The 27386-nt window shown below is 36.9% G+C and overlaps 1 protein-coding gene across 1 annotated transcript in view; it reads left to right on the top strand.

Annotated features, from left to right (window-relative positions):
- LOC138242145 (uncharacterized) overlaps positions 1–21181 on the top strand; it is a 43681-nt gene extending 22500 nt beyond the window's left edge. The window contains exons 4-9 of the mRNA XM_069197292.1: positions 11957–12057; positions 12653–13012; positions 15155–15187; positions 15503–15628; positions 18120–18190; positions 18534–21181. Coding sequence (XP_069053393.1) covers positions 11957–12057; positions 12653–13012; positions 15155–15187; positions 15503–15628; positions 18120–18190; positions 18534–18665 — 823 coding nt within the window. The 3' untranslated portion in view covers positions 18666–21181. The remainder of the gene's footprint in view (positions 1–11956; positions 12058–12652; positions 13013–15154; positions 15188–15502; positions 15629–18119; positions 18191–18533) is intronic.
- Positions 21182–27386: the final 6205 nt, after the last annotated feature.

Raw genomic sequence — 27386 nt, 5'->3', positions numbered from 1 at the left:
ATCCTCGTGTATTAGTACCTGTGTGTGTGAGTTGTTTGAGTTATGTCGCATGGTTGGATTCTAAAGCCACCATAAGAATCAACTTTGTGATTTACTGCTACAATTAATAATTGTCTCAGTAAGTGCCCAAACCCTACAGAACTGGTGCCTTCAGAGAGCCACTATGATTACATATTTGGCGTCCCTGAACCGGTTTTCCCTACACTACATTTGACAAGCCACGTACTCAGGTGCAGGTGAACATATACTGTAGAGGGTTAACATTTGAGTAAGAAACAGTATGGAACTATTCACATAGCTTTGAAAGATAATTCATAAGGTCTGAAAACAGTGGTGCTCAGGACTAGCAGCTGAAGAGACACTACATTAAGAAGGTCCCTGGCTTCTAAATCGAGACATGGCATAAGAAAACAGGATGGTAATAAGCTTTGATGTATATTAAACGACAGCACTCCAGTCAGTGAAGTTGGTCTCTGAAGATGCACAGTGAACGTAGGCTCAGAGTTCAGCAGGACACGCTGATTTCACACCGATCCACAAGGAATCAGAAATCAATAGTCAAGCTTTGACACTGCCAACCAATAGAACAGTGAGTCAGGGACAAATTAGGAGAAGAATAAAACAGTCAACACAAAACATCAGTACTATGGAATAGCTGATGTAAAATACATTTTCTTTACCTTCTCCTTTTACTGCATAGAGTAGGAGGCTGGAGGTTTTAATTTGCTGTAACAATCAGAAATTTTAACAGTAAATTGCAAGAGTACTTGAAACGTTTGTGAAACAATAAAACATAATAATTAACAATCTCAAACACAGATTCTAAAGATATAATATACAATTTATTTATATAACCAGACATAAATAACAAACATAAATGTAATAGAATATGTACCTGTGAAAAGATCTGCTGTGAACATGAATGACTGATCATTCAGTCAAGGATTACAAAGATCAGAGTTAAACTTCAGAGTTAAAATACACATTGACTATAAAGTGTTACAATCTAGCTCATAGGTTCTATCGGTCTCATATAACTTAACCAAATTTATATTCTCATACACAAGTAAATATGCATTTACTATAGTAAATTTAACATCAAGATGAAACATGTGTTTGTAATAATCTTGAGAATAATACTTCAACAATCCATTCTCTACATGTTCTTGACGAGTTTAAACTTCACATGGGTAAAAAGCTATCTGGGTTTCCGTAGCAGTTTCTTTGTGCTGGGAGGGTCCCGGTGCAGGAGAGAGAGAAAGAGCTTTTACCTTGCTTTGCTTAGCACCTTGCGTTGACCTCAGGTAGCTCTGCCAAAGTACCGTCCTGCTAAATTCGGTCTTCAAAAAGTTTTAAAAATTCAGCCAGTGCAGTTTGTCTTCTTGGGGTTCACAAGGTAAATAAAAGGGAGCTCAATTCATTCTTTGCTATAGATTTTTTTTTATTATTTTGGATTCTGACAAAAAGAAAGAGTCCAAATGTCTAATTTCACTGACCATTGACCAAAAATAACACTGGGTTCCAAAAGATTTTTTTTAGTTTCATGAAGAATATCTTGAACAGAATTATGCACTTTACTGACTCACTCTGGTATCTTGGAGAAAAGGTTAAGTCCTGCTTGCACTCACATGGTTGTTAAGGTCAGTTTGCCAGTTTAGAGAGAAATTGAGAAAGCCATTGATCAACCAAGAAAAACATCGCTTGTGTTCCAGTTTATATGGGGCAACATCACAGCTGGTGATTGGCGGAGATACCATCAGGTCTGGTTCAGGTGCCCTCCCTACAGATCCCCAGATGGTGGATTTTTCATTTTTTATTTCTTCTTCGGGTGATGGATAATGAAGTTTGAAGAAATCAGCCTGAAATCAGCTCGAGCCCATCTGTGCTATATATCTTTAAATATATACAGATGCAGCCATTCAAAGTGAGCGGTACAGACACGTACCGCAGGTAATTGGCTAATTGGTAATTATCATGACGTAAGATGACGCGGGGTACCGCGGTGCATGATTGGTTGACCGACAGGGGCACTCGTGGTCCGTTGGTCTGTCGTAGAAAGACTCAATGTAAACGTCTTTACTGTGCCCGTTGTAGATATTGAATTTTACCACTGGGGGAAATCTTAGTAGCTGAGCATAAAAAGAATAGGAGCATACTGTAACGCGTGTGAAGGCCATAAACGATATTAATTTTGGAACATAAACATACAGTATATAGCTGGTCTTGGTACTTTAAAGAAAAAAATACACACCAGTATTCCATTTCTCCCTAAACATTTTAAGCTTCGAAGTCTTTAACTAACGTGATACCGGAGTCAACAAGCATACTTTTAGAATTTGATTAAAAGGGAATATAATATGGAATCGCGTATCTCAAGAAATTAATAATGATATAATTATATTCATGTTGCAAAAGAACTGCAACGGACATAAAAACTCCCTTGCTTTTAACAGAGCGTTCCATAATTTCTAACTACGAAAATGCCAGGTGAAAGGATTTGTAAACATATTTTGTTAAAGCAAGTCAGTTTTTTCCGCAACACATAAAAGACATTTTTACAAGAAAGTTTAGCCTTTGTCACTAATGAAACCACTAAATAAAGACATAAATATAGAAATCTTAAGATTTGTTTTATTTAATGTTGGTAGCAGGATGAACTGTCAGGTTGAGCTGAGTGTATATTTTGTAGCAGAGTTGCTGCAAGATGTTAACAGTGAAAAAGGTATTTAGAAATGAGTTATTTCAAGATGAAAATTTTCAGAATAATTGCAAATCTAGCAGGATAGAGAAAGCACAGAAAACTGGCAGTTAGATTGATCAGATTAGTATGAAAAGTCATTTAGCAAAGGGAATGAAAAGAGTGACAAACTAGTATACTTTAGATCTTTTTTTCTGAACCAGGGAAAATCTGATCATGTTTCCCTATAACAATAATAAAAAACTTTATTTGATATATCACCATTAAAGGTGGCATCTCAAAGCAATACAGTAGATGTAAAAACAGATAAAAGGACCACAGATTACAAAGTAAATGCATATAAGAAAGACAAGCAGTTAGAGGTGCTACCAAAATTAGAAAATGAAGCAGATATAGACACTAAGTCTTCTGAAAAGAAAGGTTCTGAGGTTAGATTTAAACTGGCCCTGGTGTGTGTGTGTTTGTGTCTGTCTGTCCTGTGATGGACTGGCGTTATGTCCAGGGTGTATTCTGCCTTGTGTCCATCGCTTACTGGGATAGGCTCCAAATCCTCTGTACTGGATAAAGAGATTAGATATGGATGGAAGTAAAGGCACTGTGTGGATGGAACTATACACAGTGTTAGAAACCCACTATGAAATGGCAGCATCTCACTGAGAATAAAACATTTTATAGTGCTGGCTTAAGGAAACAGCCTTTCCACCTCTCTTGCACATCAGTATCCATACCTAGTTATTTAAACAAATTGCCTCTAATTATAAACATCTTAATATGCTGGCTCTGTGGGTCCGCATCAGCTATGTTTGCCCATTCCTTCAATTCATGTGCATCCAACACACAGTTCAACGCTAGCAACTACACAAAATCTAAAATATGAGCTCTACTTGCCACTTACAATACCAACAGTACCAGCTAACTTTAGTAGTGACATTTTCATGGATCTTTTTAACAATAAAATTTACAACATCAGACTTCAGACACAATTAAACAGGCCTCAAAAAAGTCTGGTACAAACATTTTCAGCATAGAATAAACCTTTACTTTAGTGGTATAAATCTTAAATGGATTTATATTCTCAATAAGATTTGGTGCTCAGTAACATGACTTAGAAAATGACAGAAGACATACGTATCATGCTTATCCTTCTATTTTTCATAATCGTAAACTCCTTAAGGCAGTTACATTTTCTCTGTTCTGATCTGGAGTTACAAAGAAATTTAAATTCTAATAAGAGATTTGTAATGAGGAAAGTCATACCAATCACTCATACAGTACCAGGATTTGCAATTACAATACAAATACTTTCTTTCTGTATGTGTTTATTTTGCAGTTTGAGTCTATGGCATTCCTTTGGGGGTCTATACTCCAAGGCATGACTTTTTTATGGGAACATGACATTTTTTTAAAGTCTTTTAATGCAAGCTTCATATAAACCCTTAGCAGTGGTTACTGTCTGGAGCAGGTACTTGAATGGCACAGATTCATTGAAATGATTCAATTTCTTTTGAAAATATTTGGGATAATACATATTCCAGAAATCATAGCCGTTGAATTATCCAGAAATTAATTTCTCTCAGGGTGTATTTAACCCCTCATGGATGGCATTGTATGAAATGAGTTTGTAGTTCCCCATTTGCCTCTATTATGAGATGCTGTGGACACTATTTTATACATTTTAGGAGTGTCCATAGGAAGGTATGTTCTAGAAAGAGTGAACTTCTGTTTTGCCATTATTTTTAATAGGGACGTTACATGTTTACACTTGGTGCTCCTACTAGACGAGAGGATATGATTAATCTAGGCTTATCACAGAAACTGAAACACATCTGGTTGGTGAGTCTACTGTGGGTAAAATGTTACTGGTACCGCATGTTGTAAAGCTCGGTATTTTCTCTCTTGGCCTGACTTTTTTTAATGTCTGAGTGTTAGAATCCATGTTGTTGCTGGTAAGGGAACGGTAGGTGCTGTGATTGACACAGTCAAAGCCTTGTACAGAGATACCATTGTAGCTGTTTGACAGTATTTTAGATGCCCTTAGTTAAACGCATGGGAGGAAGTACTGCCAAGGGGAGGGGGGGGAGCAAGGATTTTTTCTTTGAGTTTGTGAGGTTATTTTTTGTTATATTGTGTTTCAGAAAGCAAGAAAACATGAATGTATAAACATCCAAACTATGCTTTATCACATTTAATTATTGGGTTAGCTTTTTATTGAGCCAAAATGTTATAAATGTGTGAATGTCTGTAAAATGGAAATATTTATATTTTTCTCTTTTCTGTTACCTGCCTGACAGCATTTTGCATCCCATTCTGTATATTACTGGAAAATATTAGACCCAACCTAAAGAATTCATGGGGGTAGTGGGACACAGTACTGCAAAGAGTCTCCTAAAGGGACAGAGCTATTAGTACTTATGTGTTTGAGTCTGGAGAATATAGTAAACTCTAAACATTAAGGGAATGCATGGAATCGGAAAATATAAATTGCATAGTACACAAAAATTTGAATCTCCTGCGGAACACATTCCATTAGAATCAGCGGTTTTACAGTATATATCGCCTTTAAAGGTGGCTTCTCAAAACGCTTTACGGGATAAAAACAACCAGAACAGCAGCAAGTATCTTATTTGCCTTGAGTCCTGTCTAGAGTATCTGTCCCCCTACCCCCTCTCTCCCTCAATTCAATTCAATTCAATTCAAGGTGTTTTATTTGCATGACAGATGGGTACAATTCTTGTTGGGAATGTATACTTTGATATACATTCACCAAGGGAGCGTCTGCATTTATAACTTAGTTTTTAAAATTAGTCAAGCAATATGAAGCATCTCCTTTTACTTTTAAGTCCCTTAAATACATTGAGCAAAGCTTTCTCACCATCCTTACACAAAGCAGAAACTTTCCGATGACTCACAGTACAAGTGGAAAGATTACAGATTTTAATCGTCTTTAATTTTGTCTAATTTTGCCTGTGGCAAATCTTATTAAGCTCTAAATTGCATTTTGAGCGTGGTTTTTTACTTTTTTAAAATTGCATTTTGGGCGCGGACAGCACATACAAGGGTTAATGAACCGGCCAAGAAATTTAAAATAGTATTCTTTAGGTGTGAGGGTAGGAGTGGACCGCAGCAGGCATAATCAGCAAACCAGGAAAACAAAAAACAGGACAGGTGAGATGAGTATCCGGAAAGCGAGTGATCAGAAAAAGGAAATGGAAAACGCAGAAAAAGGAAATGCTTTACAGGATAAAAACAATAACAACAGTAGTGGCTGGGCAAACGATTTTTTTTATCGAAATACAAATTGAGATACTGTACTGTATAATGATGTGCATGAACAAAGGTATACTGCAATTTTCCTTAGATACGCGATTAATGCTTCGTAGGAGGAGGCGGTCTTTTCCTCTTGTCTAACAGTCTGTCCACAAACAAAATACTCCTGTTAGACAAGAGGAATTGAAAAAAAAAAACAATTTTGTCAATGAAAACCGGTGTGTGTGTCTCTCTCTGCTGGATGTCCCTCTCACAAACTGCTGAATGAATAAAATAATTTTATTGAAAACGCGTTTGCGATTGTCTGGTATTTAATTTGGTCCCTTTTAACTCTTTTCGATCTACTGTATTGCTTTGAGATGCCACTTTTAAAGGCGATATGTAAAATAAAGTTTTTTATTATTGTTATAGAGAAACATGATCAGATTTTCCCTGGTTCAGAAAAAAGATCTAAAGTGCTACACATAGCTTTCTTAATTCGATATATTTAAAGCAGTGAACTACTGTAGGTGTCACATAACATTCAGAAATACAATCACGTATTTGACAAATAAAAACGATTATAATCTAATCCTTCCACGTTTGATCCCAAAATCCCAAGAAATATAAATCTTGACGGGTAGAAAGCTATGCTGAAAGTTTATTAAGATACTTAGAAGACAAAGATACTGTATCAATTTATGTTGCATTAGCCTGATTATGATTAAAAAACACATATAATTAAACACGCGTTTGCGATTTAAATCAGAACACGATTTAAATCAATATAAATGTTTATATTGTAACACATACTGTCCAGCCTCCATTTCTCTATAAAAATGTACTCTGTTGCAAACACACACACAATAGAAGCAGGAAGCAGAAGCAGGGACCGTTGTCAAAAATGACTTAGAATCGATCATGTTGCCATATTTTGAAATATAAAAGTCAATTGATTGTCCATAATATCGCTATTCTATTTTTTCGAAGAAATGTTTGTTAAAAGAAAAGTCCAGCACCAGCTGGATTTGAACACACAACCTGCCAGTTGGTAGTTACACACGTAGACCAGTAGGCTACAAGACAGCTTGCATGAACAGGGAGGCGAAACAGCCCTACACAGCCCTGTCGCAGCACACGAATACCGTTATTAAATTCTTTAGATACGCGATTCCATATTATATTAGCAGAAAAGCTTAAAACTACCACTTTTTCACACGCTATTTCACATGCTAGTTAAATACTTCTATGCTTAAAATTGTTAGGGAGAAATGGAATACCGGTGTGTATTTTTCCTTTAAAGTGCCGATTCCTGGAATCTGACTGGCTGACACCCCTCTGAAGTGGTTCCATAAAATCTGGTATACGGAAAAGAAAGCGTTGATAAATACAAGTGTCTTTTAATACACTCTTTGCTGTGCTCTTGAGGATCCTTGTGATATTTTAAGCTCTAGTTGAATGATAAGTGTCGCATTTTAAATCATTTTCGTAGTTCAAATTATGAAACGCCCTGTTAAAAGCAAGGAAGTTTTTATGCCCGTTGAAGTAAAACAAAATGCCTGACGTATGTCGTAAGTATGGCTTGGACAGATTCCAAGTGCTTGTACAAATGTGCTAAAGAAATTATACTTTGAGTATACAGCTTGTCCAAAGTCATCCATTATTAATACTATTAGTAATATCTTCAGTAAAGGCTTTGATGCATAAATATTTCTGATAAAGGTAGGTTGTGTACTTTTGTCCAACTGAGCAATCTTGCTTTCATAAAATATACCAACATTTTAATGACTGATGATTAACATGCTGTAATACACAGTTCAAAATTAAAGGCTCAAATGCTGTACATGACAGGTTAAGCTCCCCCTGGCAGTTTTACAAGGCGACGCCGGATAGTTAACCACGTGACACCACGTTAACTGCGTGATACCGCGTGATACTGCGACACGCCCACCGGGGTATACCGCGAAATACCTCACCCATTTTGAATGGCTGCATCTGTACCACTGGCACAGTTTTACAGTCTTTTATCAAAGGGGCCTCTTTTGCTATATTCCTCTGAATTTAAGGAGAGGCACCAGGCTTTTTTGTCAAGGCACAGAAAGATTATTAGAAATCTTTAATAACTCTTAATTCTAAGTTAAATTATAAACTTTGTTCCTATAATAGTATAGATTTCCCTCTGCATAAAAACCCTATAGGGTCACTTAAATATTCAATATAGGACAGTATTAAAATGTACAGAAAAACAAAATCTATTAAATGAAAGATGTTCATACTGTATCTTACTAATTATTTAATTGCTTTTATTACAGCTTAAAACTGTTTGTAATCATGGGGGTTATATTTTTAGAAATCAGAAAATGATGTGCAACGTTTGTGATGTTCAGTTAGTTTTTCTGGCAACTGCGTCTCTGAGGCAGGCAATCCAACTGCAAAAGCTTGGTGATTTCCAGAGGCTGACAGACTTTGCCGAAAAAAAGGAAGGAAAAATGGTAGACAGGGAAGATTCTGAGAATCAGAGACAGGACTGGATTCAGGCAAGGAACAGGGCTGGATTCAGGAAGGAAGTAGTCGGTAGGACAGAGTTCAGACAAGTTTTGTTAGGTCAGGTTTAAGACACAGGTATAGGGTTTTAGTTCGCAAGTAGCATGTCAGTAGACAGGACTGGGCTGGATTGAGCTGAAAAATCAATAGCTAAGTAACTCAAGTGACAGAGAACCTTCCCTGTGGCGCTTACTTGAGGGAATGCTGCATCCATGAGCTGTGAGACACTGCCGGTCTCAGTGTGACAACTTAAGATTGTATATACACTCCATGGGTTAGACACTTTTTTAATAACAGACATTTCACAATTGTTACATAGTGTATTAAAACCTTTAGGATTGATGGACTGCCTTACAAAACAACACCTTTGTAAGTTATTTGACAAGAATTATGTAACAAAAGCAGTGAGTTGTTGTGACAGGTTTCTGGAAATCCCCCAGTAGATGCAAATGAATTTGTGAGCAGACATCTGAGCTTAGTAGTTCAGATCAGTTCTGCTGAGTGTAGGTTAGCAGTGAGCTCAGTAATCTTGCTAAGGCTCCACAGGACAGATCCATTCTATTAAGTTAGTATTAGATAATTTTACAGAGGTAATTCTAAGAGAGCTGCTCAGGGTAGGTAAAGTAGGACAATGGAATACAGAAGTCAGGATAGGAATCAGAACATAAGGACTGATTCCTTATGTTCTGATTCCTATCCTGACTTCTGTATTCTGTATACAGCACTATTTTTCTGCATGATAGGAGCCAGCAAGAGCACCAATTTACAGGTAGAGAAGTCAAGTCACAGGAGATAATTTGTGGTCATTCCTGGTTGCTTGATATCCAGTTTTGTAATTCTTTGTGTTCCAATGATAATTTGTTCTTCTTCCTGATGCCTTGATAGGCTCTTTTTTATCTTGAAGTGATGTCAAATACTCTGTTTCTGTTATATCAAGCATGCATTTTCTTAGTTCAGGCGGGTAGCTGCGTCAGGATGTGTAGCCTGCAAATGATCAAATAATAGGTTTATTCCATACTGAAAAAAGAAAAAAGAAAACACAATTTTTCGGTTGTGGAGCCTTCTTGGGGTGTAAGAAGGCTCCACAGCCGATACATTTTCTTATGCATGTTTGGGTCACTGGGGGAAGTTTTTCAGTATAAACCACAAAACAAAATTAAAAAAGGCTTAAAGCAGTTCTTCTGTAGAATGGCTACACAATTTGCAGTGAGATATGAGACCTATAGAACGTCAAATAGAACGGAAACATCAGAGTTAAAACTGAAGCTGCTTCAAATTCTCTCCTAAACAGCGCATCCCCACAGCTTGAAACAGAAACCAGAGCATCATAAACTGGGTCCATTCTCAACCTCCCGAACAATGAATAGTGCAAAATGATGCCTCTTAGACTGGTTCAAATGAAGGGAGACTAACTTGAAAATAATAATATTGCTGGTTAATTATTTAACATGCTTAAAGTCATTAGCCGGTGCATAAACAATAGGTAAGAAAACATAATACTCCTGCTCATTTACAGTACAGTTACATTATTACAGCCATTAGTAAATGAATAAACATTAGGTACTATCCTGTGCTATGTGCAATTACAAAACAGAAACTTCTCGCTTGTACTGCAAGGGATCACTGTATTTACTGTGAGAATATCAATTTGAATAACTATTTGAAACTTATGAGGTACACAGAAACAAATGTTATTGTCAATAGCTGATTGATGTAATCTGATGTTATTAATTCATTTATTTGTAATCCCTGTGTGATCAATTAACCATTTTTATTTGCATTTAATTACTCTGGTTTATTTGCTACATATTTTGGTGTTGTATTTATAAATGGTATATATTGTATATTTAGAATCTATGCGTGACTGCTTGTTAATCTGTTTGGGTGATTTCTAACTGCCATAATGGCACTCTCGCAATTGGCTGTTCCCATTACTTACTGTTTGAGTAAATTAAACACCCTTACATTGCTACAGATGTAAAAATATGTCTATCACCAGTGGTTAACATTAGTGCTACCAAAGTCTGCATCAATTATATCAATAATAATATTTGCATTTATATATTTTTTTCCTCCCAAAGTGATTTACATATAGGAGTGAATTCACTTCATCCACTATATCACTTTTGTGAATGCAGCAGTCACTATTTACCAGCACACTTACTAGACAGTAGGTCAGGTACAGAAAGTAAAAGTGAGAAATTAATTCACAAATTTAATTAGGAAATGTTCAAAAGGCTAGGCTGAATTTTAGCCAGAACTTTAAGATAATATTTTAAATTTCCAAAAAATTAAAGTACTCATGATCTTATCTGGACAGTGCCACCCGCAATACAGCTTCTCCTGCATACTAGTAGCATTTTGTAGCAAATGAGCATTTTGAGAATATAAGATGCACCAAGAAGGCAGAAAATCAATGGAAAAGCTGTAACATTATAGAAAGGCATTAGAACAATAAACACGTCCACATTCTCTGTTAAAGTGCAAGTTTTAGTTTTCCACGTATTTCATTAACCTCCTGCAGAGATAAATGAAAGAAGAACAACACCGCGTCAATTAATCTCTGATAATAAGACTAAAATAAAACTGAATTTGAGACTTAAATAAGGGTTAATTTAAATATCTGTCAGAGCTAATTCAACAATTATTTATTTACTGAAGAACAATAAAATGAATAACAAGAGCTGGCCAGTTAGTTGCACTTTTTGCTGATACTCATTTCACAAATCTATTTATGAAAATTGCATAATTCAACATGCTATAACTATAACAAACTGACCAGAGGGCCTTGGAATATGATCATCTGTATCTGCCCATATGACACCTAATGGATGACCTTGGCTCACTTGGCTCACTTGAATTGGGGTAATACTATATATTGTAGATCAGATCACCATTCAGCAAATCTGCCTAAAAATTAACCACATAGTCCAGGATTTCCATTTTTCTATAGAGTGTCACTCTTCTTCAGTCTGAATATACAGTAAAGCTCATTTACTGGCTAAGAAGAGGGGCTCATCTGTTTGATAATTCAGCCAGACCGAAGGGAAGTCATTAATATGCATTTATTTAATAAGGCCCAAAATAAGATGACTGGTATCTATCTACCTCTCCTGTTATTTGGAATAAATGAAAAAGGTGTTGCAAGCTTTTAATTAAATACTGTATGTAAATTAAATGTGTTAAATCACCTGGATGAAAACATAAATGATACTAATGAAGGACTTATTTTGCGATCTGACATTTACAGCAGTAGTAGGTGCTCTCAATAGTACTGTATGTGTGTAAACTTTCATTACAAGCTTATAATGTTATAGACACAGCAATAAGCAACACAGTCAATGTTTTACATCTGAGACATTTATTGTGCTGAATTACATATGTTTTTACACCCTATTAAATGATGATGTATGAATGGCCCGCCTATCTTACAGTGCAGTGTCCTTACCCTCCCCTATTTATTTCCAGTGTGTTTTCTGGGTTCGGTCATCACTGTAACAGCCAGAAGACCTCAGGAGAAGACAGCATGTTTGCAGCTTCTATTCTATCTGTCACTCTATACACAATAAGTAAGTTTGGTTCAATATTATAAACACAATTGTTAAAGAACATTCTTGAAAACATTTTATTAGACTGACCTTCTGTTTGTTTTAATACTTAATTGAAAAAACAGTGAAAATGCCGAACTAATTGAAAAATTAATTTTAGTATTCCAAATCCGCGAGTATACATTCAGCACTGACAAAGTTTAAATAATTTGTCAAAGTTATCAATGATTACTTAAGACTTAATGATTTATAGTATTCCACTGGATGTACTATCCTCCCTGTAAAATATAATCACTATATAAAAACTGATTACGTAAAGAAAATAATTTTTTTTGGTTTTCTTTAAAATATTTTTCAGACTATTAAATGAAACATATCAACAATACTATATATGTTCTACAAATGTTAAAAAGTGCATTATCTTTATATTATCTTAATTTAGATGTAAGTTCTATTTTATGAATTAATTTCTTTGTCACTTAGCTATACCAAATCTTAAAATATATGGTTTTATATTTGAACACTTGCAATTCAACACTTTTTTAAACAACTTGTCTGAAAATAAAAAAAAGTTAAGCCTTCTTGTCAGTTTACATAAGTTGTTCTCTCTTGTTAGTAGTTCTAGGTCTGGCTCCTGGAGGTGCCGTCTCTCAGCCATCTCTCTCACTGACAGTGAAGCCTGGAGACACTGTCACCTTGCAGTGCTGTGTTCTGATGAGAGACCCAGGTCACCTGGCCTGGTTCAAACAGGACACAGGTCGGGCTCCTCTGTGTATACTGTCCACCTACAGCAATGTGAATGGATCAACAATTCATAATGGATTCAGCATAAATCGTTTTAAAATTCAGAAGGGCAGCAGCAGTTTTAACCTCAGTATCTTGCATGTGGAGCTCTCGGATGCTGGACTGTATTTCTGTGGAATGATCCCCACCACACATATGGAATTTGGGAATGCAACTCTTCTACAGTTTGAAGGTAAACAAATTATCATTAAAATGTATTTGACTGATGACTTTATCCAAAGAATTTGAACATCAAACCTCAAGTACAGTTATCTACACACAGGTCATCACTGTTGTGTCATAACATGCCTTTGGATTGGCCTTAAAAACACATTCACAATGTATTCTTTAAAATTGTACTCCACAATTTAGTTCCAGTTTTAAACGTGTAAAAATAAAAAAGTAACCATACAGTATATCATAATGGATATTATAATGATGGCATAGACTGTACAGTGAACATTACTGCCTTGCACCTCTGGGGATCTGGGTTCAATTTCAGACCTGGGCAGTGAGATGTGAAGGAGGTTGTGTTCATCAGTTGGGCCAGTAAGTAGTCAGGAATTGAGACAAGAACACACCTTAGGCAAGTTACACTTAACAAAATAAGTATTTTACAGAGAAATAATTGAAAAAATAAAACAACAATTGGTTCACTTCCTTCTAATGGGTATATTCTTTAAAAATAACTTATACTGCATACCGAGGAAGCTGGTCTGCCCTGATAAAATAAAAAGCACAAAAACAAAAAAAAACACTTGTCACCAACACAGTGGAAAAAAAAAATCTCATATCCAAAACAAATATAAATTTCTTCTCAAAGTCAGAAAAATAAATCTTGCCATTTCATCGTTAAAAAAAACAAACAAACAGATCCAGTCTTGCCTTCTTAACAGTATAAAATTAGATATGAATAGACTGCCTCAGCAATTGGTCTTTCTTTTATTCCTTTTCTTAGTAATCATTAGACTTTCTTCCTTGAATTCCAAAACAAAACTTGATGTGTTCCCTTTTTCTCATCACCTTTCTTTCTCATCTAAAGAATACTATCGTGGATCTCTTGCTTATTTATTTACTTTATTCTGTACTTCTTTTGAGAAAATGGAGGTCGCTTTGAGTTGGCCATTCAATGTCCAGTGTTATGATTATAGCTTCAGGACTTCAAATTCTCACCAGTAGTGAGAGGCTTGTGTCAAGGAAATGTCTGCTCATTCTGAGAGATTAAATAGTGCCGTGACCCTTTGTCTCTTAACAATTGTCTCTACAATTTGATCCACTGATTTGGGTTTTGCATGCCTCAAAAAACTGGTAATCTACAGAAAAAGTGCTCAAATTACTATTTATTCAACAATCTTGGGATCTAGAAGTTCTTCAGGTCATAGTCATTTTCTGGCCAGGTGAATCAAATCACACATTTGAGACCTTGATGGTTTCTCCAGTTAGTATACCCAGCTATGGAACCTTTGGGCTCATACAGTAGTATTCAACCCCAACCAGGGAAAGATTTCTTTCTTAAGTTCATCAAAGTTTTCTGTATCTTGATGCTCCAAATTGAAATAAGCCTTCTGTGCTTCTCCTACTAGCAAAGGGGCTAATATGCCAGCCCACTGTTCCCAAGGCAATTTATTCCTGATTGTAGTCCATTTCGAGATATCCTTCCACACCATCTAAATGTGTCATCTTCTGTAGTCCTGGATAACTCATATTGGAGATTGGTACAGTAGTACTTTTAATTAATGGTTAGTAGTAGTAGTAGTTTCTTTGTGTAGTAAATTCCAGTAATATTTCCATTCTGGAAAAAGATGCCTACAGGAGAAGACAGGGAAAACTTAGTTCATGGGTTTCTTCTTCCTTCCTTCCTATAACAGTAAGCACTCAAAAATACTAAAGTACCTGTAGTACCTAAGGTACTATCTGCGCAGAGTTTGTATGTTCTCATGTGTTCGCATGGGTTTCCTGTAGGTAGTCCAGTTTCCTCCCACAGTCCAAACAAATACTGGTAGCCTAATTGAATTCTGAGAAAATTTGTGTGTGTTGGAGTCCGTTCTTGCCCTGCAATTAGCTGGCATCCCGCCCAGGCTGTATCCAGCCTTCTGCCCACTGCTTGGTGAGATCCCCTTGTGACTCTGTATTGGATAAAGTGGTTAGAATATTGTTGGACAATGATGCCATACATTTATAAAATAATCTTTAGAAAGAGGGGTGACATTTTAACTTTACTTTGTATTTGTAATGTTGTTTATATTTAAGTTTACATTTTTTATATTTTGTGTTTATATTTAAGTTTTCTTTATATAATTGATGTTCTTATTCTTCTTATTTATGAATGAAAAAGCCAATGAAACCGCAGCTGAGAAGCCAAATCCAGGTAATTGTCTCTGCATATCTATTCTCATTAGCACTTTAGGTTTTCCAAATTTTGAAATGCACGGAAACAAGTTATCAACATCAAATTATTTATATAATTTCTTAACAATATAAGTTAACAAATTGTTTATACCATAAGTGAGAACACATTTTTATTAATAGAATTCAATCACAAATAAGTGGAAGTTCTTGGCAGGTTAATGACACTATTAATATCTAATGTGTTGTAAAGAATTCATGAATGGCAATTGCAGTGCGTATTTGTCAGTTTTTCTACAATATCTTTAGAGTGAGTACTTTTGTATTAATTGAACAGGGCCATGTGACGAGTATGGTCTTCTTACAGTCCTGGCTCTGGCTGGCGTGAGTGCCGTGCTCTTGATAACCATCGTTGTCCTTGTTTATCGACTGAACAAGAGAAGAAGATATTATCACAGTACAGGTATTCAGTCTATTCAGGTTTGAATTAAGCCAGTACATGGCTTGAGAGAAATGCTGCACATATGAACAGGATCATATTGAAATGCATATAATGTATTGATGTGCTACAGAACCAGTTCACCTTAGAAATAAGAAACAGGAAACGTCAACCATACAACCATACAGCAGTGAGCATCAAATGTCAGCTGGCTCAGAACTCGATGAGACAACAATAAAAATGGGCACTCCATGTTAACAGTAACACAATGTGAAACTGCCTTCACTCAAGCTATTTATTCTACTTTACTTCTTTTGAAGTGTAGTGTGCTCTCTGAAGGCACCAGTTCTGTAGGATATGGGCATTTACTGGGACAATTATTCACTGTAGCAGTAAATCACAAAATGATTCTTTTGATGGCCTTAGAATCCAACCATGCGATATAACTCAAACAGCGCACACACACACAGGTACTAATACACGATGATACATTTATTAATACATAGAATATGCATATAAACCTAACAGATCTTATCGAGAGGGTTATCAGAATACAAAAGGTATATATTCAGTCAGTTACGAAGCGTTACATATATCAAGAGGATATACGTTCAGTATATCATTCATTTAGACCGTTTCGTAAATTAACTTGGTTATAACTTCTACATTAGATACTCAAAACAAGTACATAACTCTTAGGAATTAAATTGATATCAACTGGTTGGGATAACAATTGAATTCTCGCACAGTAATGCAGTTGAATATTCATCCAATCTCTGGGGATTCAGATCTCCTGCGGGCACAAAGAAACAGTTGCACGCTGTTGCTGTCCAATCCGCGCTCCAAAATTGTTTAAGTTCCAACATTAATATTGTTTATGGCCTTCACACGTGTTACAATATGCTCCTATTCTTTTTATGCTCAGGTACTAAGATTTCCCTTCAGTGGTAAAATTCCATATAAATATTCAATACTACACCTGGCACAGTAAAGACGTTTACTGTAAATCTTTCTACGACAGACCAATGGACCACGAGTGCCCCTGTCGGTCAACCAATCACGTACCACGGTACGCGCGTCATCGTGCGTCACAATACGCGACGCCGTAGCCAAATACCTCCGGTACGTGTGTGTACCGCGCACTTTGAATGGCTGCATCTGTATATACTAATATTCATATTTATTATTAAAACTCTCATTATATAAATGATAGTAATAGAAAATGGATCATTAAACTAACTGTATTAAAATGGTTAGATTCAGAAATAGTTTCTCTTTTTTTTTCATTGTGTATGTAATGTGTATTACTAAAATAAGAGTGTCTGAATTTAATGTTGAGTAAATCAGAAAAGGGACATGATCCTTATGGAAAAAACACTGAAAACATCAGTTTCTACCCTGATGAAATTACAAAACAGAAAACAACGTCTTTCCACAAATTTAAAAAGTAGCTTTGTAAAAATACAATAAAAAAAGCAATTATTATCATCATATTCAGCTAATAAATCAGTAAAAAAATGAAATAATAAAAAAACTTATGCCAAACCAGTTTTATTGCCTGTTCGAAAATATTTGAAGAACAAAAGAAAGAAAATTGTCTCTTTGAATTAAATAATATGAAATATTGCACTGTTTATGAGGAAAGGAACAAATGTTTCTATTCAAATTCAGGACAGTTTACTGAAGACAAAATATCCAGTCTACACTGACCTGCTATTGTTATTAATATTTATTATATTGGTCAAGACTTGCTTGATATACATTTTGCAGTTCTCTGTCTTCAATATTTTTTCTTCTCTATCATTTAACACTCTCTTTCTCTTTCATAATTCACTGGCTTTTTAACAACAGGAGTTAGTCGTGAAGTCACACTTAACTATTTCACCATAGTTCAGTGGTTTTAATCACATTCCTAGCCTACAGGCTGATGAAGAAGCACAAAACAGGTCAGTTTTTATAAATTACCTGCACATGATGAATAAAATCCATAATCAAAATTAAGTCTGATAAATCATAAAATTTGTTAGTAACTTTTGATCTTTTGCTTTAAGTTTATGCCATTGTTTTAGTACTTAGAGGTTTAAATTAAATGTTCTACTACAAGGTTTTTTGGTTTCTTAACATACAGTATTTATAGATATATCTATCTACAGTTTTTTACTGTTTCCCCACCCAATTTGAAATTTCCAGATATTTTTAGACTTGTCTAATGAAATGAGAAATCCAGTCCTGCTCCTACAACATGCCAGCATGCACAGCCAATTTGTCATTTGTGAGCTCCACAGTCCCTAAATGCAAATGTACTGGAAGAATACAAGGATCTTTTCTGGCATCACTGCAAGCCACATGCCAAGTCACGAGACTCATTAGTGTTGGAAAGCAATGTGCAGATGAATCACAAATAATAATAACTCATCACTCAAAATCATATTTTACTAGGAAAATTGACACTTACATAATTCGTTTTGCTGTTGTTACTGTGCACAAAGGCTAATTTTTCTCATTCTGTTTTCAGCTTTCTCCAAAGATACACATATTGGTGCATTTTTCCATCAGTGCACGAGAGAAAGCTCAATTTACAAACAGGTACAACAGCAACCTCTGAAAATAATTAAATTACTCAATTTCTAACATAAAAGGTTTAAAGAACATGTGTTAATTCATACAGAATAGTTTTTTTAATTGAATTATTGAATAATTATTAATCATTGAGCTGAAAATGTTTTCCCTTTCTTTTTTTCTGCCACTTGGACATCACTTCATTAAACATACAGTAGATTTGTATTATTTTTTGTTGGTATTTGAAACAACAACAACAAAAGAATATAGAACATTAGTAGAATAAATGTGTACATTGTGTGCAGTTAAATTACATAAAGTTAGGCATTATCTGATTTACAGTATGTGTAACTCCTTTTCTCTTTTTTAGAACCAGGACACAGAAGTGCTGAATCACGCTGCCTTGAGTTTTACTGAGAGTAATCCTAGGCCTGGGAGGAAGATGACTGAGATGGACAGACAGGCTATGTATTCCCAGGTCCAGTACAAGCAGTGTAATTGAGTGTTCTGGAGGGTGTGCCTGTCTCCAGGGAGGAAAGAGCCATTTCAAGATGAATTAATTACTGTCATGTTCTCCTCCACTGGAGCACTGCAAAGGAAACTAGCTTTACCATGGTAACTGATGATGGCTCTACTCACCTGTCAGTCTGCCGGTTGCCGGTACAAAAACATACTTGAAGCCTGTTCCACCTGTGTGTCATTTACTACCACATTCTTCTCAAGTGGATCAGCCCATTTAAAATCTGTTTTGGCCTTGCCCGGGGCCCTGTTATACAGTTTTGCCTGGAGCTTCAGTTGAGTTCTCAAGTGTTGTATAACCTCCCTTGGAGGTTTCCTCCACTCTCTGGATTCCTAGCTTCGCTTTGTCTCAACCTTGCCTTTGGATTTTCCCTATGCTTGCTCTAGTCTTTCACACAAATGGATCTTTATAGCTTGTCTCAACCATGCCTTTGGATTCTCCCTGTTCTCCACAACAGTGTCTACTTAGATTTCATCCTTGCTTTGCTAGAGCACATCTCTGGACTGTGTTTGCCTATTTCCCTCGGCTGCTCTTATGTTAACCTCATGACGCCAGACTGCTGCATTACTCCATTATGAGCAGCAATATTACAATAACCTGCTTGTTTCAAAAATATAATCTGATCAAATAGCTTAATCTACCATGATGTGGGGTACAGTATACACAGGGCCATATTCTCCAAAGCACTTACAGCAAAAAATCCCTACAGTTATTTCCTCTTGAATGAACTTTTATTCGAGCAATTTTCACTTGAGAGTTCTTTATCTTAGAGAGTTCTGTTTGTGTATGTAAAGATAAAATACATAAAGAATATGTATGTGCTGAATAAATCTTGAATGCCCCAGAAGGAGAGTGAATATGTCTAGTCTTAACATGAACTCCCATTTACAAATTTCAAAAAAAATATTTGTGTGTCTTAAAATATTTAACGTAGTGTGGCAAGTTTGTCTCCAAATGCTAAGGAATTGGAATTTGATTAAATATGCAATTGAGGTTATTTAGTACTCATCTCACAAAAAAAACATCAATCAACAAAATATCTTTTTAGATTCTCTAAGGGGTCACTATTCACATTCTATTCAAATTAAATTTCTCTCCAAATTGTATTAACCATTAGTCATCTGCTAAATGGATAGTTATATATAAAAAATCTCTGTGGTGGTACTATAAAAGTTTTATTATTCTAAAGAAATTGATTATTTTAAATTCTTGTATCTTTCAGCTGAGCTGAGATGATATCAAATTAATAAATAATTGTGTCTTTTACACAAGGGTGTCTACATCCTTAATAATAGCAATGCAATTTCTTTGACTTCCACTGAACACTTATTCTGTATGCCACAAATGAACTGCAGAAAGATGTTATTTTCATAATTCTTACTGAAATCTCCAGTAAAGCAGAGCATGTGGAAAAGGAGGGAAATTAAGGTGGAAACCTTCAACATGATGACTGTTGACAGCTTGTTTGACTTTTTATACAATTCTGAGTAAAAAGGGGGAAATAGCCACATGTTTTCAAGGGTTTTATAATTTCTTTAGAATAACATGTGTGACTTTAAATCAAACCTGTATCTATTTTATAATTTATTTTGGGAAAACATCATTGCTTAAATTATAAAGAAATCTGGTATTAGATTCTTTCACATTCTGAATGCAGTGGTTTCTCTGTCGTTGACTCTGATCAAATAAAGAACATAAAAATATTAAACGAGCATGAAAACGTGATTTTACTGGGCACTGTGAAGAATCTGTTTCACACGGAACAAAAGAACACACAGAATGAAAGAAAAAGTAAAACTGTTATAAAATGTGTTAAACAAAAAATGGGTACCAGACACTGTTACCATATCTGGAAGAAAGCACTCATTTACATTTCAATGAAATCAGTGATTTTAGCAGCCAGCAAATGTTTTTCTCAATATTCTGTGTGGTGGAGTTTGTATCCTTGACTGGACGCACTGTATGCAATTGTTTTTCCTGTGAAATTTCTTTCTCTTCTGAAGCAACCAGTACATAATGGTTTAAATACAAGCCAATGAGAGATAACCAACTGGTACTAGGTATGGGCTGACAGTCATCGAGCAGAAAATAATATAAACAACAAATGAGAAACTATGGGCTTGGAAAAATAGTTTTTAATTTCACCATAGTTTCTATTATTAACCTCAGACAGCTGAAGAAAGATGTGAAGACGGGGGTTTGAATTTAATCCTTTCTGTAGGGGGTTTAGACTTCTAAGTCACAAGCTGGGGTTTATGGCAGGAAAGGGGGTTAACTGATAAGGATTGCAGATGCAAGCTAGGAACCCCCCTGGGTGTAATGTTAAACTGACCATTTGTCCAGAACATCGTAAACTGGCCAAATACCATGAACCCCCCTCTTTACCATCAGACCGAGTGACGTCAGAAAGGGAGAAGAAAACACTATATAACCCAAAAGTTTGTAACAGTACGGCGAACAATACTTCGGTTTTGTTGTTTCTTGCGGGAAACAAGACTTCGGCTTTATTGTTCCTTGCATGCAATAAACTCATCTGTTTTACTTCATCTCAGGATCAAGAACCTTATTTCTTCTGTTACAACACAGCCATGATCACACTGATCCCTCTGTCTCTGTTCTCAAAGAACGATTTCTCAACTGCCATGACAGAAAGGCAACAGAAACTAAACTCATCCTGAAACTAGGTTCACACCTTCACCCTTCTCTGAATGATAGACTTATTTTTGTGTAATCTTCTCTATTCTCTATTCTATTTTTATTGTTTTGGCTCTGTACTCCAGCACATTGGATTTGAAATGAAACAATGTCTATGAGGTTAAAGTGCCGAATGTCAGCTTTAATTCGATGGTATTTACCTCTATATTGTCTGAAACATATAGGAATCAAAGCCCTTTTAATACATAGTTCTCCCATTTTAGGAGACCAAAAGTAATTGGACAATTGGCTGCTCAGTTGTTTCTTGGCCAGCTGTGTGTTGCTGCTTCATTAGTTCATGCACAAATGAGCTAACAAAAGGTCTACAGTTGATTCTAGATGTAGCATTTGCATCTGGAGTCTGTTGCTGTTGGCTCTTAACATGAAGACCAAAGAAACGTTAATGCCCGTAAAGTGGGCCATCATGAGGCTGAAAAATCAGAATAAATCAATCAGAGACATAGCCAAAACATTAGGTGTGTCAAAACCAACTGTTTAGTACATTGTTAAGAAGCAAGAATGCACTGGTGAGCTTAGCAATAGCAAATAACTGTAACGATCAGTTTTTTCCGGGCCCTATGCGGATGACACGATCCGGAATTGTGAAGATACAATAGGGTAAAATAGTCATGCAGGAGAAGGGTCTGGAGACGGGGGGCGTGTCCGATGAGTGCAGGTGTCCAGGGGGAGTGAATCCAAGGCGAACAATCCAAGCGTGTATCCAAAGGGGAAATCTAAAACAGGAGTCCAAGACCAGGGGATCCATCCAAAGGAACTAAAAACACGAACCGGGTCAGAACCAGCGGGACAGGGAATCAGGAACAGGAAACTAAAACCATGACGGAGCCAGATGCGGCAGGACCCCTGGCTCTCACGAAACGGGATTCAATGAGAAGCCTTGGGCAAACACCTGCGCCTGGCTTTAAAGGTGGAACGAAAGAGGGGCTGGGCAAAGGAACAGGTGTAAACAATGGGGGAAAACGAGGAAGGGCTGGAGCGCCCTCAAGAGGGGGAGTAGCGATCCTGACAATAACCTTGCAGAGCACAGTAGTGGATGACCAAAGAATACCTTCAATCGTGAAGAAAAACCCCTTTTCGACTGCTGAACAGAATCCAACCATGCGATATAACTCAAACAACGCACACACACAGGTACTAATACACGAGGATACATTTATTAATAAATAGAATATGCATGTAAACCTAACAGATCTTATCGAGAGGGTTATCAGAATACAAAAGGTATATATTCAGTCAGTATTTCAAGAGTGAATTACAAAAGGAATAGACAGGTTACTTTTTTAGCTTTCCAAGAATGTGGAACTTTTTATCATCTTCAATCAAAAGTTCACCTTTCAATTGGATTTATTTTATTCATCAGGCATTAAAACACCTTTATATTTCATAATCGTTCTATAATTATATACACATTATACATAATTTGGCTTCTTCTATGATGTTTTTTGCATTTCACATTTTAATTTGTCTTTGTTTTTCATTTCCTACACTTTCTACTCTTTTCCACTCTGGTCTTGTTCTTTGTATTGAATTTCATATCATGTTCATAGTTATTTTCATAATTATTTTCAAGATATCAAAAATCCTCAGTCAGATCTCATTCAGTCTTTTACATTGCACAGTAAAAACCTTTTATATTTACCTGATTTAAGGCAAACATACTTGTAATAATCCAGAAATTGTTTATTTTGTGACTTTTCCTGTGTACAGTTTGTACATAAAAATCACATAAAAGAACTGAAGCACAGATTAAATTAAATACTGAACCTCTGGAAAATTTCAAGCATGACTTGATAGAAGTGTTGTTTGGCAGAAGCCACTGTCATGCTCTAAGGTTTTTCATTCGTAAATGAGTAGCAATATTTTTAATGTAATTAAAAAGCACATTATTTTTCAAAAGAAGAAAACGAAATATGATTGTATATTATTATTATTCATTAAATCAAATTTCCCAACACACTTATCCAGTCACTATTCCTTCAATTTGTTTTTATGTTTATGGCAAGAATTTGTTTCTTCCCTCTACCTTTCCATTTACATGGAGTAAATTAAGATGGTAGCAATGCTACTCAGCTACAGATGCAGCCATTCAAAACAAGCGGGCGATACCGCATTATAATGCGGTGTGCTTGTCGCAGTGTAACGCAAGTTACCGTATTAATACTGTATATTCTCGCATAGTACGGCATGTAAAATAATAGTATCCGGAATTGCCTCAAGGTGGAGCTAATAAAGCTCAACCTCTCATGTGTGACCTGTCGCCATCAAAGTCTTTACTGAAGATATTACTTATAGTGTTAATAATGAATGACCTTGGACAACCTGTAAACTCAAAGTATTGATCCCCTCTCCCACCCCTCAATGTGTAAAGTAGAGCCTCCTGTCATGACTGGAGGAGCTCATCCAGCTGTGTCTGGACAGAAGCCAGGGAATCGGCTTCAACAACAGGGATGGGTAGCTTGTTCCCCCCTCCCACCGCTCTCTGTGTACAGAAGAGCCTCCTGTACTGACTGGAGGAGCTCATCCATCTGTGTCTGGAGAGAATCCAGGTAATCGGCTTGTTTCCCCTCCCGACCCTGTCTGTGTACAGGTGAACCTCCTGTCCTGACTGGAGGAGCTCATAAAGCTGTGTCTGGAGAGAAGCCATGGTATCGGCTTGTTCCCCCCTCCCACCCCTCTCTGTGTACAGTAGAAACTCCTGTCCTGACTGGAGGAGCTCATTCAGCTGTGTTTGTGTCTGTGTTCAAGCCGATACCCTGGCTTCTCTCCAGACACAGATGGATGAGCTCCTCCAGTCAGGACAGGAGGCTCTACTGTACACAGAGAGAGGTGGAAGGGGGGAGCACCCCCTGCCGGCCTCACTAACACCTCTTCCAGCAGCAACATTAGTTTTTCCCAGGAGGTCCCCCATCTAGGTACCAACCAGCTCACACCTGCTTAGCTTCAGTGGGTTCCCAATTGTAAGTTGCAGGGTGACATGGCTGCTGGCTACAATCCTTTATACACTCAAGTGAAAAAATAATAATGCCAATGTAAATGTCGTATTTACAATTTGTTGATAATAAAAATGTTAAGTTCTCTAAAGCTTTGTAATTTACCCAGGGAGCTGTGTAAGCATGTGTGGGCAGTAAAAGATCAGCTAAACTGGGAAGACGCGATACCGAAGATATTATTAATAACCTTTTAAATCTGAAGGGAGATATAAAGGGATCCCCACACGATAGAAGCAGGAAGCAGAAGCAGAAGCAGGAACCGTTGTCAGAAGGAAAGAAGGTGACTTGGGTGAGATCCTCCAGTCAGTACAAGAGGCTCTTCTGTACACAGAGAGGGGTGGGAGGGGGGAACAAGTTGCCCATCCCTGTTGTTGAAGCCAATTCCCTGGCTTCTGTCCAGACACAGCTGGATGAGCTCCTCCAGTCGTGACAGGAGGCTCTACTGTACACAGAGAGGGGTGGCAGAGGGGAACAAGCCTTCGCTTTGCTTGTTGAAAGCCTTCAAAGTAAATGCACTTTGAAAACCACGACTTTTGAAAATGTTCACAGACTCAACAGAAAACGATCAGCGAGATAATTTTCTTCTTTTAACCCTCCGGTTTTTCACAGATGCATAATCACGCATTAACTGGAACCCCCCGGGGAGGCGGGATGCCATGTGTTAAGAAAGTTAGGTGTTAGCATAAACTATTAATGAGTGGTTCTGGTGGGGGGTCTGCCCTCAGTGTAATTTACCCAGGGAGCTGTGTATATATTATTAACAACCTTTTAAATCTGAATGGAGATATAAATGGATCCCCACAGGATAGAAACAGGAAGCAGAAGGAGAAGCAGGAACCGTTGACAGAAGGAAAGAAGGTGACTATTCATTGTTATTAAAAATGACTTAGATTCAAACATGTTGTGATATTTAGAAATATAAAAAGTAAATTAATTGTCCATAATATTCTATTTTATTTTTTCAAAGAAATGTTTGTTAAAAGAAAAGTCATGGCACTGGCTGGATTTGAACAGTCAACCTCTCACTCACAGTACAAGTCCAGCACTTAGACCACCACACCACTCACATGAGCAGTGGTAAAACAGCCCTACACATACAGTATCAACAGACATTGTACAGTGCATACTATTGTGTTGCAGTACATGAATATAATTATATCGTTATTAATTTCTTTAGATACTTGATTCCATATTATATTCCCTATTAATCAAATTCTAAAAGTATGCTTGTTTACTCCGGTATCGAGCGTATTCACAGAAAAGCTTAAAACTACCACTTTTTATACACATGTTATTTCACATGTTAGTTGGAGACTTCGATGCTTAAAATGTTTAGGGAGAAATGAAATACTAGTGTGTATTTTTTCTTTAAAGTTTCAAGACCAGCCATATACAGTATACATACTGTAATACTGTACGTTCATGTTCAAAAATTAATATCGTTTATGGCCTTCACACGCGTTATGCTCCTATTCTTTTTATGCTCAGCTACTACGATTTACCTTCAGTGGTAAAATTCCATATAAATATTCAATACTAAAACGGGCACAGTAAAGACATTTAAATCTTTCTACGACCGACCAATGCACCACGAGTGCCCCTGTCGGTCAACCAATCACGTACCGCAGTATGTTGCATTATTACGTGCTATGACACGTGATGACGTAGCCAAATGCCCGTGGTACGTGTTTGTGCCGTGCACTTTTAATGGCTGCATGTGTATGCTGTCTGTTTGGGCAAGGGCATGACTGTTGTGGTTTACATTTCTTTCTTAGCATCAGACACAGAGAAAAGATCTTTAAGAGATCCCTTAAGTGATTCTAAGAAAGGGAAACTAGAGTTGTCGATCCAGGGAAGCTGATAGGCCATTATTTAGTACATTATACATGCTGGTAAATGTAATTTATTTTTGTTTGTCTGGTTCTTTTTGTGTTTGCATGCTTACACATGTTCACTAGAAAAAAAAGGAAATTCACCACAGAGCCATAAAGTGTCGTTTCAGCACATAGAAGCCATAAACAAAGCAAAAAATGAAAACCACATACTAAAATGCACCCCACAATGTGTTTACAATCTATCAGCTAAAGAAACTTACAGACTGCACTTTGATTTTGAGGTTTAGCTTTACTGACAGCAAGTGCTTATATATCTGTGCTACACTTATGTGTAAAAGACACTCCACTTCAAAATGACAAAGAACTTAGAAACATCTTGACCACAAAAAAAAAATAACCCAGACATTCAGTTTCATAAGATCACATAGAACATACAGAGGCTTGTTTCAAGACTCCCTCAATACAAGATAAAAGCAGACCATTGCTACTGTAGCGGGGAGGCTTAATAATAAGGCAAAACTAAGTGTTTCTGAGCTTCCCAAATGAGGCCCCATTTCTCTGTTCATCTCTGTGGTGCAGCCACAGAGAAACTATTCATGCAAAATGTTTTCTTTTGATAAGGACAGCTCCCACAGGGGGATGCACTTAGCTAAGCCTGGCTATCATGATCAATGGTCATCCATTGGCGCCTATCTGTTTAGGGAGTGCCAGTTGGACATCTGGACTGCATTCCTAAGTGTCAGGAGTAAGTGACTCATATCTCACCTTGATCAACCAATCAGGGACTGGTAGGGCCGAGTAACCCACGTGGGACTCTGATGCCCATGGAACTTTCAGCCAATCAATGAGCTGAAGTTCCTCCAGGTAAAAACAGGCAACACAGAGAGCCTGTGAGTTTCAGATTCAGATTCAGATTCAACAAGATTCTGTGAGAATTCCAGGGCAGGACGGCCCAGGAGCAGAAGGCTCCCAAGGGCAGGACATTCTCGCAGTGAGCCTCCTGACCATCCTGAGACTCAGCCCGGACAACCACGGAACGGCCAGTGTGTCCGAGTGCCAGAACTTTCCTTTGTTCTAAGAGTCTAGAGTGGAGGTTGCCAGAGAGTAACCAGCAGCAGGCCTCGTGAACAGGTCGGAACTCTGGACAGCTGAATCACTATTCA

This window comes from Lepisosteus oculatus, chromosome 13 (assembly GCF_040954835.1).
Source record: "Lepisosteus oculatus isolate fLepOcu1 chromosome 13, fLepOcu1.hap2, whole genome shotgun sequence".
NCBI classification, from domain to species: domain Eukaryota; kingdom Metazoa; phylum Chordata; class Actinopteri; order Semionotiformes; family Lepisosteidae; genus Lepisosteus; species Lepisosteus oculatus.
This window is presented reverse-complemented; position numbering and strand designations above follow the sequence as displayed.